A 20013-nucleotide genomic window follows, 5' to 3' on the forward strand; every position below is an offset into this window, starting at 1 on the left:
CGTCCCTTCAACAGATGTGCACTTAGTGCCTATTAAGCACTTGGTACTGTTTTAGGAGTTGTAGATACAGTGGTGAACCAGAACAACAAAATACTGTTTTTTATGCCTAGTGGTTGTGCATGTGATCTTTGGTGGTCACCATGGGGAAGAGGTCTGAAGGAGCAGCTGGCTCATTTGCAAACCATTGCAAGTGCTGAAAACTGTATCTTTTGCTGTTGCTGACTCTGTATCACTCTCACAATCAATGTAGCACTCCAGTTAAATGGGTTACAGTTAAGCACATGTGTATGTGTTTTTAGATTTATAAAACCCTGCACTATTGTTTCCACATTTTGCGAAGGGGGAAATAATAGCTTTAAGCAGTTTTAGTGAATAAAAGTGCCTTGAGACCCTTTGTAACTTGGTTAACAGAAGAGCACACAACTTTTATTTCTAAGAAAAAAAAGATTAGAGAAACCCATTAGTAGCTGTTGTGACAGCAGCCGCTGGGGAGTAGATCTATCTTAAAATTGGAAAAAGAGAAATTGGCGTACCAAAGACTCAAACTCCAGTTCATTTTCACTCTCTGGAATTTGTCTTTATCTGACAGATGAAGGAAACACCCTATATAAATCTAATTCTTATCCTCTTTATGTTCCAGCCAGCTACCAGGCACTACATTAATGACATATCAAATTGGGAAAAGTGTTCAATCAAAAGGCATTGAAGTACTTATTAATTAGATTTTTCTGAGCTTCTAAAGAAATATTTTAAAGTTATTTTTCATGGCTTTATGGTAAGTTGCCCTTTTGATTTTTTCTGCACAGTTTATGGTCCACATGTGAAAAACACTTTGTAAATACAACTATATATTTTGGCCAAAACATTCTCCATAGGATGATGCATGGTCCTTGCATAAATAACAAATCAGTAATTATATATCACAGATCAAAAATGACGATCTTAACTGGTCAAAGAACAGCCTGAATGAGTGAGTCATGAATAGAAGGAAAACATCCCCACATCTTAACTGCAACTTCAAAATTTCTACCATCCACATAAACTAAACATCTTAATGTGAAAGTTTCTGACTTCTAGAAGTTATAGGATGGAGATTATCAAAATAGTCTCGCTGAGAGAAATGCAGTGGATTGGGTTCTTAAAGTACATTTTAGCAAAGATGGGAGTACTGTGCTGCAAGAAGTCAAAGTAGGACAACTGCTGGGCCTGATGAAATACTCTCAGGGAGAAAACGAATAATTTCCTATAAAAGAGACATATGTATAAAATATAAAAGAAAGCTATATGAAAATACACATAAATATGAACTGGGCATAGCTACAATGCAGTAAATATCTATAATCTCTTCATCATTAGAGGAATGAAAAATTAAGTACTATAGAAATGATTGAAGTAGGATTTAAATCACAGTGAATAGATTAATATTTATAAAGTAATTCACAAATATAAAGAGAAAATTGAACAAATAAATCTGCAATCATAAAAGCAGTAGAAGAAAGGAATTATACTTATAAATGAATAAATGTGTTAGCTGAAAAATGTGATTTTCCTCAGAGAAATCACTAAATGATTACATTATTCAAAATGTTATACAAAGTCCAAAAGATCAGTTTTTACCATGTGGTAACACATTAAATTTAAGTAGAAGTCAGAAAGCATCAATAATCAAATTTTGCTTTGACATTTTGTATGCTCCATGATTACTTAATCTATAAAAATTGTGAACTTCTCTTGTTCAAACATTATTATATTGGGGAAAAATCTAGCCCTTTCTCTAACATGGCCCTGTAGTACACATGTACAGAAACAATCTTTTATTTTCCTTAAAATATTTTGTTCAGATTTGTACATGAGGTATCTCCTTCTATTATTTGGTTACCCTAATAGAAGACTAGAAAAACAGTTTGCTCATGACATTAGTTTTATCCTCATTCAAATGACTAGCATTATTCAATTTATGTTTAAATGTGATAAATAGATTCTAAATGAGAGAGATCTTGATCAGACTGATAAGATCTCATTTCCAGTCCTTTTGCCCCTGCTTCAATGCACCAGGGGCAAAGTGTAAATATCAATGAGAGGAAATCTTACATGCCTCAAGGAGTCCTTTGCCAAATTCACAGGACACCTAAACTCTCCTGAGCCCCAAATCTGCTAAGAATAGGTCTTCATACATCCATGCTCAAGTTTTGGTGTGGATACAGAGAAGAATCTGCTATCTCCACATGGAAAACATTACCAGATTCTGAAAATCTCTCCTTTCACCACCCTTGCCCAGGCCATCAGCCTCTCTTCTCCAACTGCCGCCCCCCATGTTTTTACTCTTGATCCCCTATAGTTCTACACTATTACTTAGTGTAATCCTTTTTTCAAAAGATTTATTTATTTATTTTAGACAGCAGTGAGTAGGGAGGGGCAAAGGGAGAGGGAGAAAATCTCAAGCCAACTCCCCACTGAGCATGGAACTTGATGTGGGGCTCAATCCCACAACCCTCAGACCATGACTTGAGCCAAAGCCAAGTGCCGGATGTTCATCTGACTGAGCCACCCAGATGCCCCTTGAGCAATGTAATCATTTTAAAATATAAATCAGATCATGTCATTCATCTCCTCGAAAGTCTACAATGGCTCCTATCTCACTCAGAGTCAAAGGGAGTCTTTACAATGGCCCACCAGGCCCTCCACAATCTGGACCCCCAGAGCCCCTTTGATCTGACATCCTATCACCTTCCTCTGGCTTATTCTCCTCCAGGCACACTGGCCTTCCTGCTGTTCACTGATCAAGTTAGGCACACTCCCAACATGTGGGCCTCTGCACTGACTATTTACTATGTCCAGACAGTAAGGCTGAGTGCCAGGCTGACTCCCTTAGCTTCTTCAAATCTTTGTTCTAACGTTCACCTTATTTAAAATTTCAATCCCACTACTTGCCATTCCATCTACCCCTGCCCCTTTGGTAGTTTTATACCCCTTATACCTCTGTTTTTCTTTTTAAAATCTTTTTAATAATAACTATCATATTTAAATATACTGATTATTTGTTTATTTGCTTATATTCTGTCTCCCACTGCTATAATTAAAACTGTATGAGGGTAGAGTCCATTGATTTTGCTCACTGTTTTTTAAGAACTTAGAGTGATGCCAGGTACACAGTAAGAGCTTAATAAATATGATTGAAGAAATAAAACTTTACTTGTTAAATTCACAGCCTTTCTTTTCTTTTTTAAGGATTTTACTTTTTATTTAGTTGAGAGAGAAAGAAAGAGCACTAGCAGAGGTAAGAGCAGAGGGAGAAGCAGGCTCCCTGCTGAGGAGGGAGCCCGATCGCAGGACCCTGAGATCATGACCTGAGTTGAAGGCAGATACTTAACTGAACGAGCCACTCAGGCACCCCTCTTAGCAGTCTGTCCTAACAATTTCCTTTTAGGTCTTGAGGGCCCTACAAAAAAGCTTTCCCAGTTAAAGAAGACTGAGTGACTTTGATTTACAGTCTTTGGCTTTTTAAGCTCACAGCAAGCTCTTTCCAGTGCTGTTGAGGTTGAACAGCTGCTTCTGCTTCTAGATCCTGTCTAAACTCTGCATTGGGCCCAAGTATCCTGTTCAGCATCTGTGAGATTTGCTCATGTACCCACACTTCTTGTCACCCTCTTGCCTTCTAAAAATACAAAAAATTTATCTACCTCAACCATAATATCTGTTTATTCTCAACTAGAATCATCAGTTTAGATGAGAGAATCAAAATGATTCATGTCTGACTTCTCTCTTTCCTTTTTTTTTCCTCTTTCTACCTTCCTTCTATCCTAATTCTGTCCTTCCTTCCTTCCTTTTATGGACTCCTCTTAAACTTTCAGGGATTCATTGAGAATTAGAACTCAAAACATTTTCCCTATAAACTGAGCATGACAGACCTCAGTATTCTACTGTGTTTTGCCCAAAGTCACCTTCGCTATGCTCAACATAGTGCTCTAGAAAAATTTTTGTGTGAGGAGGTTTAGTATAATGGTTTATAGCTCAGATCCTAGAGCTACTTTGCTTGGCTTCAAATCCTTGCTCCATCAATATTATGTGTCCCAACTGTGTCAAGTTACTTCATATTTTTTTTCAGGTTCTTCATCTTAAAATGTGGAAAATAATTTTAAATATTTCACAGAGTTGTGGTGAGGATTGAATTAGTTCATATATGTAAGTTATTAAAAGTGCCTGACAACCAGAAGAACATTGATTTTTCATTATGGTGAAAGATAAAACATAGTTGTCATCCTTATTCTAAGCCATGCTCTTACTTTTGTCCTAAAACTTCACCTTTCTTAAGGTCAAGGTCTAACTGAGCAACTAAGGAACTCCTTATTAGAAAAGTAGCACAGTCACTGGGGAATTGCCCATCAAGTTGAAAGGAGTATTTTCCAAGATTTCTGTTAGTGAGTGCTGACTAAATAATGCATATGCTATTATTTCTTTCAAAATTTTCATAGGTTGGATGCTTGAGAAGCTGATTCTAAGACTAGAATGTATATGCACTGGATTTAGTTGGGAGTGATCCTAGGAAGCACCAGTAAGGCAGTGGAGAGGGTAGGGGAGGAAACCAGTTAGCCACATTAATATTTGGAAAGTTCCTACTGTGCACAGTGGGGTCTCAGTCTGCTGGGGAATTTCAGGTCAAAGTGCAGAGCATGTCTCAGAGTTTCTGCAGCTGAAGATGTGAATGAGCAGTGCCCTTTATCCACAGAAAGCCAGCTGTCATTGGTTGAGATTTGTTGGGAGATGTGGGGATACAGAGCCTTAACTCTCTGACACTTATGAGTTGAGACACCCGTAGGCAGAGTCCTAGGTACTTGTAATTGGCAACTGCCAGTTAAAGTACAGGGAGCCCTGAATGTGGAGGGGGCAAGGTGAGGCCCCAAGAATAATGCAGACACCAAGACAACCAAAGCTTTCAGTAAAGTCAGGTATATGGAGGCATTAGTATAAATCCTTTCCACTGGGGCTCTTAAAATAAATTATTGCTGCTTTCGTGACAAGAGGTCAAATATTTAAACCTCTCAGGGGCAAAAGTTTAGAAACTTAAAAAGTTCTATGTTTGTACCTCATTATTATTTTTATTGTCATAAGAACATTTAATACAATATCCACCCTCCCAACAAATTTTTATGTGTACACTACGTTACTGTTACCTATAGGTGCAGCGCTGTCCAGGAGATCTCTAGAACTGATTCTTTTTGCATTCTATACCCACTTAATATCAATCCCCATTTACCCCTGCCCCCAGTACCTGGCAATCACCATTTACTCTCTTTTCTGCTCATGCTTCATATGGGACAGTTTAAAGCAAGATTTGATGATTTAACGTAGTAATTATATTTGAGCAAATTCTAAGACAACTGACAATTTTTTCTTAAAAATAATGATTGAAACTTTCAAAAATTTAAATTCTTTCAAAACTAGTGTACTATCCTTTGTGTAATGAATATTATAACTTTTTACATATAAACAAACACAATCAACTCACAATGCAAATATTGGCTTTAATATAAGAATAAATATTACTTATGTGTATGTTCCTCATTCACTGCTAGCTTTGCCTTAGCTAATGTATTAGTTATTTAATGCAGATTTCCATATGTAAATAGGTGTTTTTCTGCTTTATTCTTGTCAAAATGATTAGGTAGCTTTCTGATTCAATAAATCTATGGAAATTGTATGTGCTGTATTAGTTTTATTATGTTCAGAAAGTAATTATTTTAACTTATTACACATCACTTGTGTTATATTGTACTTTAAAGAAATATGTATGTTAAACCACAGCAATACCTACTACCTACTACAGTTCTGTAATTTGATTCATGCAAATCTGTCAGGAATAAAATCAACCACAATTTAATTTCAAACCTTCCCAACCAGCAGCTGTACAATTTATGCACTACTTTTCTATTTTGACTACTGGATAATGACAATGATGAATGCCTTTAAGAGGAAATACATATTCATTGAAAAGACTGAGATCAAACTATCCCCTTTCAAAAGGCCCACAAAGGTAGGAAGCCCATTTGTGTGCTGCCGGAGATTTGTTGGTAGTGAGCTGGAATTATGCCTGAAACTGCATCTAATGAGGATTCAATAATCCAGTGAAATTAAACCTGCAATGATACCTTTTTACAAACCATAGTAATCAATACAATCACAATTGGCATCAGCTATAATACTCTTAAACATATTTGGAACAACAAATGATTAGCTGAGTGTGGCAAGAGGCCCATCGTTCTGAGTGTGCCAGGTTAAGAGGTATGAGGACAAAGATATTCAATTGGCAACTTAATAAGTTTAAGGTCACTGCTCTCCTGACCCGTATGTCTGGGAACATGGAATGAAATGAATATTAGCTCATTAGCAGTGATTTACATGTTGAATGACAATGATGAACTTATAAACTGTGCTGTCATGTGAAATTAGTTAATGTGAATAATGACAAGAATGTTGGCATGTCTCCTTTATCAATTGATCAGGTTTCTTTTCTTCACTGCATCCACCAGCGATCTGACTTTTATTTCAAAAAAAATAAGAAAGAGTACCATACTGAAGTGGATGGAGTAGTTCCAGAGATCCATGCCTTTCTTATTTTATTTTAGCATGCAATGGTATAGCTTATTTCATATAATGTAAGATAGTAAATGCAAGTCACTCAAGATATTGAAGCTCTGATTTCCAAAACAAACAGCTTTATCTATCTGTATACTTATGCAGACAAATGTGTGATATGGAATGAGCTCCCAAGAAATCATTTAGAGTATAAAATATTTTGGCTAATAGGTGCTGCTGAGAGCAAACTTATCTTCTGTCTATAATCTCACACTATTTGCATTGAAAAATACTGAGCTCTGGCTATACTATTTCATTTTGAGTATAAAATGTATGATCACAAAAATTATCTTGAGACACACATTATTATGTACATTTTCTTGATGCTATATTCATCTATCTTCAGACACTTTCCTCTATAATTCAAAGACTATTGCCTCATAATATTTTATCTTAGTGTGGGATTCAGAAACGCAGTTGGTGGTTTGAAAAACCGTGGATTTGGGTGGTAGCCTTTGCCTGGGAATTTTAAATAAATATTTCATTGCTTTCTACTCACTCAGATTCCATGTATTCTAGTACTGATACTGGCACTAATTCAAAGTTGAATATACATATTATAAGTAGAAAACATAAAGCTAAAACTGTATGCAATAGATACCATTTAAAATCTCATCTACTCTCTTTTATGGGAGAAGAAAGTTATGTATTAATTGCGAATATACAGTTACTCCATCAAAGCATGGTTTTGGTAAGTCCTTTCTGCCCTGAATCTATGTAAAACTATTACTTTTGTCTGTTGCCTCATTTTAGAAAGTCTCCCAACATTAAATATTATAAAACACCTCTTCTGGTTTATGTTTCTCTTTCTATCCCAGATTTCTAGAACTAACCATCCTATAAACTGTTTTAGGAATTCCGTATCTAAGTAAAAATAGCTTAAGTGTGTACATTTAAGTTAATTGTTCTGGTACTGCAAATGATCTAGGTGAACATCTTGTATAAATCTAATAAAAATGCTTTGCTTTTACCTTCAGAGACTCCTCTTGTTTAAAGAGATCTTCAAAATCTTTAGCACAAAGTTCGGGAGCATTAAGAAGTAGTTCCACTTCTGACAGGGCTTGTGAAACATGAGCGATCTCAGTTAGGTAAGTAGAAGGCACATAAGAGATTTCCAAAGGCATATCTTCAGTCATCACCATCACCGACTCTTCATGGACAGTGTGCTGGTATAGACATACAAAAGGAGAATTCTTTTAGCTTCCTGATAATGAAAAGATCTCTACTGAGTTTAATAAATTCCAGTTTATAGCGGACAGAAGGCTGAAAGTGAATAAAAAGTGCATGATGGTAAGTCTAGTAAAAAGGTTTTTATTTATACACCCTCTTCTCACAAAATCTATTAGAAGCATTTAAAAAAATAAGAGATACATACACATTAGCACCATGAGTATAAGAATGAAAGGCCAAGAGCCATAGGGTCACGAGAGGGATAGTTTTACTCTAAGAAAAGGATAATTTTAACAACTGGTTTTTAAAATGTAATTCTAAGATTCCTGGAAAATTATGTATGGGATACAATGGAAGGGGCTCTACATCAGTGCTTTTCCTCCCAAAGAAACCTCTCCTATACTTTTTTCCCCTAAACTAGATTGAGGCACAAGAGGGACAAAGCAATTTTGGCTGGTATATACTTTTACATTCAGCACCCTTCTCCAAATTCCAGACATCAGCTCTCCTCTTTAATGCTAGTTTCCTGTTAAGCTGCTAATGTACTAGATAAGAAAGACTGAGGTTGGAATTCACATTTTAATAAGAACCCAGAAAGCCCTAAGGTCTAAGGAAGCACTAGCCTCTCCTCCTATGTCCACACTTTTCCTACCTGCCATTCAAGTACTATGATTGACGGACATTTGCAGCTTAGAATCCTTTTGCATTTGGCCAATAGTGCCTCTTTCCTTACTCCTTATAAGAGCATGAAATAAATACTATTTGGCACACAAATTCAGAAAGATAGATGACCTCTGCTCTCTTCTGTCTCTACTATAAGCAACAAAATGCTTGTAATTGAAATTAGTTTTCCAGTAACTTTGTTTTGAATTGATCAACTGCCATCTGCCTGTTGATGAGGTCAACTAAGGGTTTCAGTGGCAGAGTCTCTAGAGTAGTTCTGATGATCAGCATGCTAATACAGGCATCTTTTACTGCACAGGTTTTATGACAAGACCATCCTCATTTTTGCAGCAATGTAATTAAATTAAGTTTAGGATCTCAGACTGAATTCATGTAAAGATAAGTAAAATTATAAACTGCTCTATTTATACTTTCCTATTAATTTCTCAGGTCCAGGATTCTTGTACTCAGTTCTTACATAATATAAAAATAATTGTAATCTAGACGTCTCGTTTACTTACGACACTGCAAATTCACGTAATTACACAAATTGGTTTAAATGACATAATTACACTTTTTACAAAGTTTGATGTTGTGTATATATCTTGACTAAATATATGGTACATATTCCTTCATGATGAAAGCATGACAATCTACATGCACTTCTAACTTTACATTTCAAATAATACTAAAATTTTGGGCTAGAGTTTAAAAAGGACAATCTTCATATTTAACCACATATTTTTTAAATTCAAATTCTCAATTTCTTCATTTCAAACAAAACTTCCCACCAATTTTAAAGAAAAATAAATCAGCAGACATTTGAATGCACAATTTCCATGGACATATTAATTTCATACTAACTAGTAGAGCTAACACAAATCAAGCAAATTCACTGTGACTTCCATATATTCTACTACACTAGTGACTATTGTTCTTAAAAATTTCTAAGTCAGTAAGTTGTTTTTCTTTGCATCAGTTTCTTCAATTCCTGGGGTAAAGACAGTTCTATGTTATCTGAAACAAGAATGTTCCCATACTGTGTTTCCATAATGGTGAATTTTTCTTTCTTTTTAATTATATACATTTTATACCTCTAAATTTTTACAGATTAGTGGGTTTTGTTATTAGGGACAAAGTTGGGTAGAAGTAGTGGTTTATCTCTTTCAGACATGCATATACACAAGTATGTATGTGTGTATTTTTGTTTAACCAAGGAGTTTATTGTTAGAATGAGACATACCTTCAAAATATTCAAAAAAAATCTGAGTTTCATTTAAAAAATCAATGTGAGTTCCAAAATGTTTTAATGTCTGTCCTCATCATTTTCTCTTAAAAGGAAAATAATTCTAAGTTCTTTACATCATCTTTCTCCTTCTTTTTTGACATGTATATTCCCTGATCTTCATTATCTACACTTGAGGTGCTCACATCTATCTTAAATTCATACTGATGACTTCCAAATATAATAGTTATGGATTATACATAGCAAGGGATTTAAGTGAACAGCTAAATACTATAGAGAAAAAAGACATAAAAAATAAACTCACATTTGACTTATTGCCTTGGACTTAACTTTCTGAAACAAAATTGAAAACCCAAGTTTCTAATTCTTTGGTGTTTGTGGTGAATGACATGTTGTTGTACATACCAGAATTTTACATAAAAAGGCATAACTGACACTAATGTAACATTGTGCGTTAACTATACTCAAATTTTTTCTTTAAAAAATGAATTTATGTAAATAATGATTAATGTTAACCATACAGTTCTGAAGACTGGAGTTTTAAATATCAACAAATAAGATTTGTCCTGGCTGTAGGGGACCTGGGTGGCCCAGTCAGTAAAGCACCCAACTCTAGATTTCTGCTCAGGTCATGGTCTTATGGGTTGTGGGATCCAGCCTCGAGTTGGACTCTGTGATCAGTGTGGAGTCTGCTTGAAAAATTCTTTCCTTCTACCCTGCCTCCCAAATAAATAAATCTCAAAAAAAAAAAAAAAAAAAGATTTGCACTAGCTATAGTCCTCACCTAGAACTCTAAGGTAAATAATACACTGGCTTCTCATTTGTTAAGCTTTTCACTACTTGACTAAATGTCTGGCATAAATTATTTTATTACATATTGATTCATGTCTTCTTTTCTACATAATAAATATTCATCATCACATCAAGAGAAAACCATTTCTAACCATATTTCAATGGAAATCTCTTATAGGGGAATGTTATTCTATTGAAATTCAGAATTTTTCAAAAATTGAAATTTTGTATCTGGTTCTATAAACTCTTTTTGCTTTTTCTTTTCTTGAATGATGAAGCCATTACTGACCTGACTGCAATGCACTTCAAAGAAGCATTAGCCATTGTATTGCATACAGGCCATCCCTATTAACATGTATATTGCAATTATTTTCAAGACTATCACATACAGCCTTAGAGCAACTGGTACCAATTTATGAAAATAAGTGGACTAACTATACTACAACTGATTTATTCTGTGCTCATACAAGGCAAGAAGACAATCTTTTTTTTTTTTTTTTTTTAAAGATTTTATTTATTTGACAGAGAGATCACAAGTAGATGGAGAGGCAGGCAGAGAGAGAGAGAGAGAGAGAGAGGGAAGCAGGCTCCTTGCTGAGCAGAGAGCCCGATGCGGGACTCGATCCCAGGACCCTGAGATCATGACCTGAGCCGAAGGCAGCGGCTTAACCCACTGAGCCACCCAGGCGCCCGCAAGAAGACAATCTTCAGAATATTGAGAAATATTAAAACTGTTATAGATGATGAGAATAATCAAAGAAATAGAAAGACATAGTCTATCACTTTAGAAAAGATACAAAGAAAACATTGCAATCTTTGTTATTCTAAACTACTGATAAACTAGTAATTTTTTTTCTTTTGTAAAAAATAAAAGTAAACTAGAATGCCTATAATGCCTTCCAGTTACAGTTACCTGTGAACACTGATTCAGATGTATTTTGTAAATTAAATTGAAAAATGTTAGTGACCATGTATTGAAAATATTTAATGAAGACTGATATATTGGAGGACTTAGTTTCTCTTATCATCTCATCATCATAGACAGGAGAAGTTAAGTGGTGCTTTTCACCTGAATAGAGAAAGCTGAGGGATAGTCCTCAGAATAATTTCAGAATAATTCTTTGACACCATTGGGAAACTATCAACTCATTTTCTAGAAAATTCAGTCTTATGTATCTTGACTATTCTCATTTAGTATAAAGTTGTGATAGATACATTTTAATACAGAGAAATGTATGATAAGTTTAAAATATAAGAAACAACTAAAAATTTTTAATCAACAGATCAGAAATTAGAGATCTAGTTTACTATCTACGCTTTAAAATACATCATTGCTTTTGACAAAGTCATGCAGTTCTATAATAAATAAAATATATCCAATGAATGACTTTCCATTTGATTTAATAAAAATTTCACACAGTTATTTAAAAAATCAGTATAATTGTAAATATCATGCTCATTTTCTCCTCTTTATGCATAATCCATACACTCATATTCAGATTTTTCCTTTTCATCTGAATTGCATTAACTCTGCCTTGAATAATTATATTCTTCTGAATTCTGATGGGTACAAATCCTGTCTAACCTTTTGAAAATCAACTTGCTTTTGTTAATGTTCTTTACCACCTTATATCATTATAGAAATTCATGCATCATTAGCAAGGAAGAACTGTACCCATACTAATTCATTTTATTTCTCTCTGTTCATATTCACTTCTAACTATATATACACACGTAAGTATACTATCCTCATTTTCTGGAAATGAAGATCAAGAAGTGGAAGAAAGCCTCAAAGTACCTATTTTTATTAACAAACGGAAAGCTCAATTGATGCTTAAAAGGATTATGATAGGATAAAACTGTGATTCGTAAAACTTGAAGTGAAAACAGTTTTAAGATTTTGAACTATGTACATAGGCATAGGTATCATTCATAAAGTCTTAAATAAACTTTGGTTTCTCTCAAAGTTTAGTCATCACATTCTTTTTTTACTTATAGTTCATTTCTTTTAGGGCCACATAACTGCCCAAGATAGAGGCAATCCCATTTTGAAACAAATGGTGCATTATATCTAAGTTTTTAAAACAAAATATTTTCCTTCATGATTTAAAGGATTTCTGTCTCCTCAATATAAGTTTCAAATGTGTTGTGGTTACTGGTCTATTTATGAGTTATGAGGTCAAAGAAACTCAAAAAGAAAAATGTACTTTATCCTATATTATTATGATATAGTCCTTAACATACCTATATATCTAATATAAATATAATATACAGAAAATAGGTCAACACATTCAAAGTCTAGCTCAAAAAAAAAAAAAAAAAAAACTGGCGTCTGGACCAAAAAAACTATAACACAATAATGTAGCCATTTTTTTCACTCCATTAAAATTAATAAAGACAAAGATGGGCTAAATCTTTAAAAGAAAACAAGATTATCTATTAATGCTTAAAGTGCCCCATGACATAAAATCTGTTAATGTGTATTTGATTATCTTTCCTCAAAAGGGCATTCTTCAATAGTATAGGTTATTTTAAAATAATAACACAATAGCATGTAAATCCCAAATATGATTACAGGCTTTTTATGAGTTCTGATGGGTCATAAATGACAAGCAACTGAAAAAGAACTTAGGTAGCTCCCATTCCTAGTCTCAAAAATATTCAGAGAAAGACAATTAAGTTTCCTCCTAGAGATCATTACAGTAAGAAACACACTTAAGCTATTTTTATTTATTTCTCCTTGGTCATTTATATAAATTACAATCTTAAAAAGGGAAATCAAAAGATCAAATTTAGCAAAAGATACCGCATTAATCCACAGACAGAAAAAAAACAATCAAATAATAAAGCCTACAAAAAACAAGAATATGACACAGATGGGATATGTATGGGTTTAGTCTTTCCTGTTTACAGTTTTGGATACAAATATATGCCAAGGCAATACTAACATGCTGACAGTACTCAGTGTTCCGTTTGTTTAATTAAGTCACTGGGTAGAAAGATTTTAAATAATCAGCCTAATGAGCCCAAATAGATTGGTTATGATCTTACATAGAGAAAAGAGCAATGAGAGAGCTTGCTCTTAGGTATTCCCACCTCCTTTACGCATCATCTAGAAAATTGTCTCTGTGAAGTTATGTAAAAAGAAAAGATCAACCCTCAAACGATCATTAAGTGATTGATCAACAAACTGTATTAAGCTTATAGCTTACCTCCCTTTTGTTAAAAAATAAGGAGACATGTTAAAGAAAGCAATCAGTATAAAATAGTGCAGAAAATCATCCTTTATAGTCCTATTATTTATTTTCTAAAACCAAATTGCTGGTGCAGGGAAGGCTGTCAATGAAGGGGGTATGCAGGTGAAGCATGATTTGCCATTCTCTAAGTATGTCCTACTTCTAGAAGGCCAGGTATGTGTAGTGTCCTGCGTAATGGGTCTGGCTGCTGGACTTGCTCTTTCATCTGTCCCATGGTAATTCTCCTCTTCCATACCATCAAATTTACCTAGCTCCTCAGGGCCAAGCTAAATTGCCATCTAATTAAACTGATAAACTAAATCTTGATAATGTGTTAATGGCTTATAGTGGTTTAAACTGTTAATCCTCCACAGGATAACATTTGCATTTTAATAAGGATTTTCAATAAATTAACATACATTAGTAACTTGGTAGAATTCTAGTCACTAAGTATGGCCTGTGAGAGAAGTGAAAGAAAAGGGTTTTGGTTCTCACCAACATATATGGCCCACCTTGTAAGAAATCATGAGAAAAATAACAAGATAACTTCAAAGGTAAGGTTAGATATCCAAGATGTCTTACAATGTAAAATAAATGTACTAAAGACTCACACATAGTTAGCATATATTTGCTGAATAAATGAATAAAGTAAGTACCAGTTTAAAAAGGGAATTTTTAAAAAAATAGATGTTTGACTAGAATTGCTGGGGTCTACAATTGTAAAAAATGTCCACCTTGGAGTTCTCAGAATGCAAATGGAATATTCTCTTCATTTCATAATGTAATCTTCATTGGTATAGATTTAAAGGTATTTCTGATTTAACCATGTCACATTTCTCCAATTCAGTGCACATCAGCTCATGCTGTTACACGTGAATGTCTCAGCTTTTCATTTGTCTCTGTTATTACTGCAACTCATTATATGTGAACAAAAAAAAGAAGTAATTATTTGGGAAACTGTCAGACAGATACTTTTAGGAGATGTTAATTTTAGCCCCTTTCATGGAGGTCTATAATACCTGTTAGTAGATTATAGTGTCTGAGAAGACTATCAGTCAATAAATCTTTTTAATCCTGGCTAACTCTTCCCAAACTGTTCACACAGAATTTTTAATCTATATACCTAGTATATATTTTCTAATAGGAAGCTATTCTAATATATCAGCTTGGCAATACCTGATACAGGGGTTTTTCATATGTTCACATGTGAAAATGAACACACATGTACATATACACATACATTTATTTTAAATTGAAAATAAAATTAATACAAGAAAAATAGCTTTGGAATTACTTTAAATTCTACAATTATTTGTCATACTACCACATTACTTACTTTTTATTGCCCTGTGGTTCTTCTAGTTTGAGTGGATTTTATAGAATAGACTCACAATATTAATTTCTACATTACACTTGTCAAACATTTCAGAAAACCTGGTTATCATTTACTCCACATTATTTAATATGGCAATTAAGTACGTATTTCTGAATATGCTTGTGCCATAATTTTGTTTTTAAATGATTTTTTCTTTATTAAAAATGTGATAGTGCTAAGTCAGTCAGACACAGAAATATACTATATGATCTCACTTGCTGAATTTAAGAAACAAAACAAATAAGCAAAGGAAAAAAAGGAGAGAGTGAGAAAAGCCAACCAAGAAATAGACTCTTAACTACAGAGAACAAACTGATAGTTACCAGAGGGGAGGTGCGTGAGGGGATGTGAGAAAATGGGGGATGATAATTTAAGAATACACTTACAATGAAAAAAATAAAATAAAATGGTAAGAAAAAATAAAAATAAATATGTGATAGTGAATATACCCATAACTGCATTGTCCAATATGGTAATCCTTAGCCACATGGGACTATATTTAAATTTATTTTTTTTAAGATTTTATTTTAATTCCAGTTAGTGAATGTACAGTGTAATAGTAGTTTCAGGTATACAATGTAGTGATTCAACACTTGCATGAAACACTTGGCGCTCATTACAAGTCCACTCCTTAATCCCCATCCCCTCTTTAAACCATCCCCATACCCTGCCCTCTGGTGACCATCAGGTTGTTCTTTAGAGTTAAGGGTCTGTTTATTGGTTTGCCTCTCTCCTTTCTCCCCCTTTGTTCCTATGTTTCTTAAACTTACATATGAGTGACATCATATGATATTTCTCTTTCTCTGACTTACTTATTTCACTTCCTTAATTCTTTGTAGCTTCATTCATAACATTGCAAATGGTAAGATCTCATTCCATTTTTATGGCTGAGTAATATTAATATACATACATATACAAATTATATATGTAATCTGTCTATATATGTATATTTAAATTTAAATCTAAATTATTTAAAAGGAAATACAATTAAGATTTTAGTTGTCAGTGAGATTAAATTATAACATGGTGTTCAATTTTTAATAAAATAGAAAGTACATAATGCAAAAGCTAGGATCTTTATATGAAAAAATTTAACACTAGTATTTATCAGAAAACAATTATAGCATATCTAGTTTGACAGTTTTCCTCACAAAGGAGATTTTGACTGGCTACTAAATCCAATTTAAAATGCCATAAGCTTTGGGCACCTGGGTGGCTCAGTGGGTTAAGCCTCTGCATTGGCTCAGGTCATGATCTCAGGGTCCTGGGATCGAGTCCCATATCAGGCTCTCTGCTAGGCAGGGAGCCTGCTTCCTCCTTTCTCTCTCTTTCTCTCTGTGCGTCTCTGCCTACTTGTAATCTCTCTCTGTCAAATAAATAGTTAAACTCTTTAAAAAAAATAAAATGCCATAAGCTTTAAATTCAATAAATTTGTCATAAAACATCTGATAGATTTTATTGAACTGCTAACATATTTTGTTTTCATATATATATATAGCTCCTCAATCTCTAAGTAATCTCAACAACTCTGATGAAATTAATAGAAGCACCTATGTGAAGTATATAAATTATATATGCAGGATTTATCTGTTGAAATCTTATGAATTTATGCATATATAGGTGTGTGTGTGTGTGTGTATACATACAAACAAGACGCAAAAGTTGAGCTGGTGGGACTATTACCTCATATGCACGTTTTCTGCCTCCCTCACAGGTGAGTAGACTCAACCTCCAAAACAATTGTGACTAAGTACTAGAATCTAGAAGAATATACACATCAGAGATTCAGATTATAGAAAAAGAAAGGAAGGTGGGAGAGAAAGATCATGAACTGGTGGTCTTCGAATCTCTGGCACAGTCTGGGATGGAAACTATCAACGTGATGATTTCCAGGTGTGTATGTGGGATGACTAGTGGGATATAATTGATTTAAAAAGATTCCTTTGACCCAGGAAAGAACCAGTACCTGCTGGTTTGCTTCATGCAGGCATTACAGGATGGTACGAAATAATAGACAGCCTTAACACCCACTTCTTATTCATAAGACCAAGATGCTTTCCTACACATACTTTTTCTGGAAGGTTCTGGCTTGTAAAGCCTTTCTTCACTGGAAACAAATACTCCCATGATTTTTGTTGGTTCTCAATCAGCGCTGTATAATAGGAACCACAATTCTGACTTATATTTGTGCTAAAACTTTCACACCCTTTGACTTAAAAACAAAGGAAAGAACACAAGCCATTTCTGTAGATATTAGGGACTGAAAAAGAGGAACAAAATTGAGGGTCCTCACAAGTAATATACTAGAAGAAAGAAATAAGAGCTTTAATAAAAATGAAATGAGAAGCCTTAAAAAGATAACAGTAGTGGTGAGAAAAGCCTAATACCTGTTTTTTTTTTTTTAATTCAATAGATGATTTGGAAAAGAGACTGGTCACTGCTAAAAAGAAATTGTGGGCTCTGAATGATCAACCAAAGGAAGTACCCCACAACACAGAGAAAGACAGAATGAAAATGAAATTCTAAGTGAAAAGATAAGAGGAATCATACAGGATAATAGAATCAGGACATATAATATGTAAAGAATACAAATATCAAAAGGAGAAAAGAAGAGATGAAACAGAAAAAATATTAAAATAACTGTAGGATAAAATTTTCCTGAGCTAAAAAATTACTGATCTGATAAAGTTAAAAATGCTGCCCAAGTACCAAGAAGGATAAAAGAATAATTACAGAAACATATTTAGAAATGCATTAAATAATATCTTAGTGAAATTTTTAAACTCTGAGGGATGGGGGTGAGGGGTATCTTACAGAGTTTGAGACAAAGAGAACAGCTTAGATATAAAAATAATGAAATTTGGACTTGCATCAGACCGCATACAGGCCACAATGGAAACTAGGACATAGTTGAAGTTAGAAAGCAATGAAAACTAGAAGATAGTGTCCATAGCCTACAGAGACTATTAAAAGAAAAAGAGAGATTCAAGAACGATGTTATCACCCAAAGAATTGGACCTCACAATTGCAAGAAAAAAGATCATTTTAAAAACACAAGTATTAAAAGGCTATATACCCTTATATACTTTTTAGAAGGAAATTTCTCAAGTACTGCAACCAAATGAAAAATAAAATATAACAAAGATTTCTTTCTTCTTTTCTATTTTATAGAGAGAGATCACGCACACATGTGCACAGGGCAGGAGGACAGACAGAGGGAGAGAGAAAATCTTAAGCAGGCTCCATGCTCACTAAGGAGCCCAATGACTTGGGGGTCAATTTCATGTCCCTGAGCTGAAATCAATAGTTGGAGGCTTAACTGACTGAGTCACCCAGTCACCCTATAACAAGGATTTCTAAACAGGGGTAAATAAAGAGTACAAAGAAACAGTGATGACCAACAAGCTCTGTGGGTTTTTTTCATTAAGTTTAATAGAATAGCAATAGTTTAAGTATGATTTGAGTAGTAACATGACTTAAATTACTGATTTTTAAAGGTTTTATCTTGACTTGAATGAGGTGTTGCTGAGGAAATCATACTGGTGGGGAGAGCAATGTTCATACTTCCTTTTGTTATAAAACTACACAAAGAGTACGGTTAAAGATTGTTAAAAATAAGAACCTAAGCCCTAATAAAGTGAAAATGCAGAGCATAACTTCAAAATTACCTGCACTAAGGGGAGGGATGCAGTAGAGTACAATAAAGATAATGAATTACAGAATTATAGACACAGGACAAGAGGAAATTAAATTATACCATAACATATGATAGAAGAAATTTAAACAATTATACTTGTAAGAATTATTTTAACCATAATGTATTTGGTTAAATTTTCTTATTCAAAGATCAGTGTCAGACTGGATTAAAGTACACAAAGTATACATAACATATACACATATATAATCTGCTTATAAGGAACACATGAAAAAACAATGTCACAATGGTGTATAATATAGTAATAGGTGATGCTACATCAGGAAAATAATTTGTGAAAAGTAGAAATCAAATAATACCAAATGAAGTATAGTTCTAGGACAAATGGGTTCAAGAGAGCTACTGTAGTGATAAAGGTCACAATTTTTACCAAAAAAAGTTACAGTCATTGTTATGTCTCAACATTTGGCTGCATCCTACATGAGATAAAAATTACTAGAGATAAAAAGAGAATGTGATAAAATCACAGCTATAATTGATAGCTTCTATATATCTCTTCCAGAATTTGTTGGATCAAGCAAACCAAGCAAAAACAAAACCAAAAATAGAGATTTTTTTTTAAACCAACAAGCTAACCTTAATCTACATTTTGTACACAATGTAAATGCACATTCTTCTTTTATATTATAGGGACATTAAAAAGATCATATATCTACAAAAAATTCAAAAAAAGGATAAAAAGATTTCAAGTCATCTTTTCTTATCATAAGCTAAAAATCTAGAAATGTAGAAAAATAATGGAATAAACTTCGATACTTTTAAAGCTGTTAAAAAGGATGCATCAGGTCTATATACATTGCCTGGAGAAATGTCCTTGGTAGATTGTTCTACTTAAAAACCATACATAGAATGATGCAATATTTTTAAAAATGGAACAGCATATTCATATACATAATACTTATGGCTAAGAAGCATAGAATATAATATGAAAAGATAATACTAAACTGCAAACATTTATTCCAGAAGGAGTAGAATTGGCAGAAGGAAGAAATGGAGAGTACTACTGTTTTCTAAATATACCTCATATTGATTGAACCATTAAACTATTATTGTATTACATTTAAAATAATCATAGAAGCAAAAAGAGTTTGCAATGGTGAATACAATCTTTCTATAATCTATTTATGAGCAGTCATGGCTCCATACAATTGGCTTTACCAAAACAGGCTGTTTTCACTCAACC

At 33.7% G+C, this 20013-nt stretch overlaps 1 protein-coding gene across 4 annotated transcripts in view; it reads right to left on the bottom strand.

The window, feature by feature from the left end:
• The window catches only part of DMD (dystrophin), a 2197254-nt gene that overhangs the window by 1151400 nt on the left and 1025841 nt on the right, over window positions 1–20013 (bottom strand). For all 4 annotated transcript variants that reach the window (XM_032883124.1, XM_032883125.1, XM_032883122.1 and 1 more), the window contains exon 42: window positions 7605–7799. In XM_032883124.1, coding sequence (XP_032739015.1) covers window positions 7605–7799 — 195 coding nt within the window. The remainder of the gene's footprint in view (window positions 1–7604; window positions 7800–20013) is intronic.

The sequence above is a fragment of the Lontra canadensis genome, unplaced genomic scaffold (assembly GCF_010015895.1).
Source record: "Lontra canadensis isolate GAN:19392208 unplaced genomic scaffold, GSC_riverotter_1.0 scaffold86, whole genome shotgun sequence".
In the NCBI taxonomy this organism is placed as follows: domain Eukaryota; kingdom Metazoa; phylum Chordata; class Mammalia; order Carnivora; family Mustelidae; genus Lontra; species Lontra canadensis.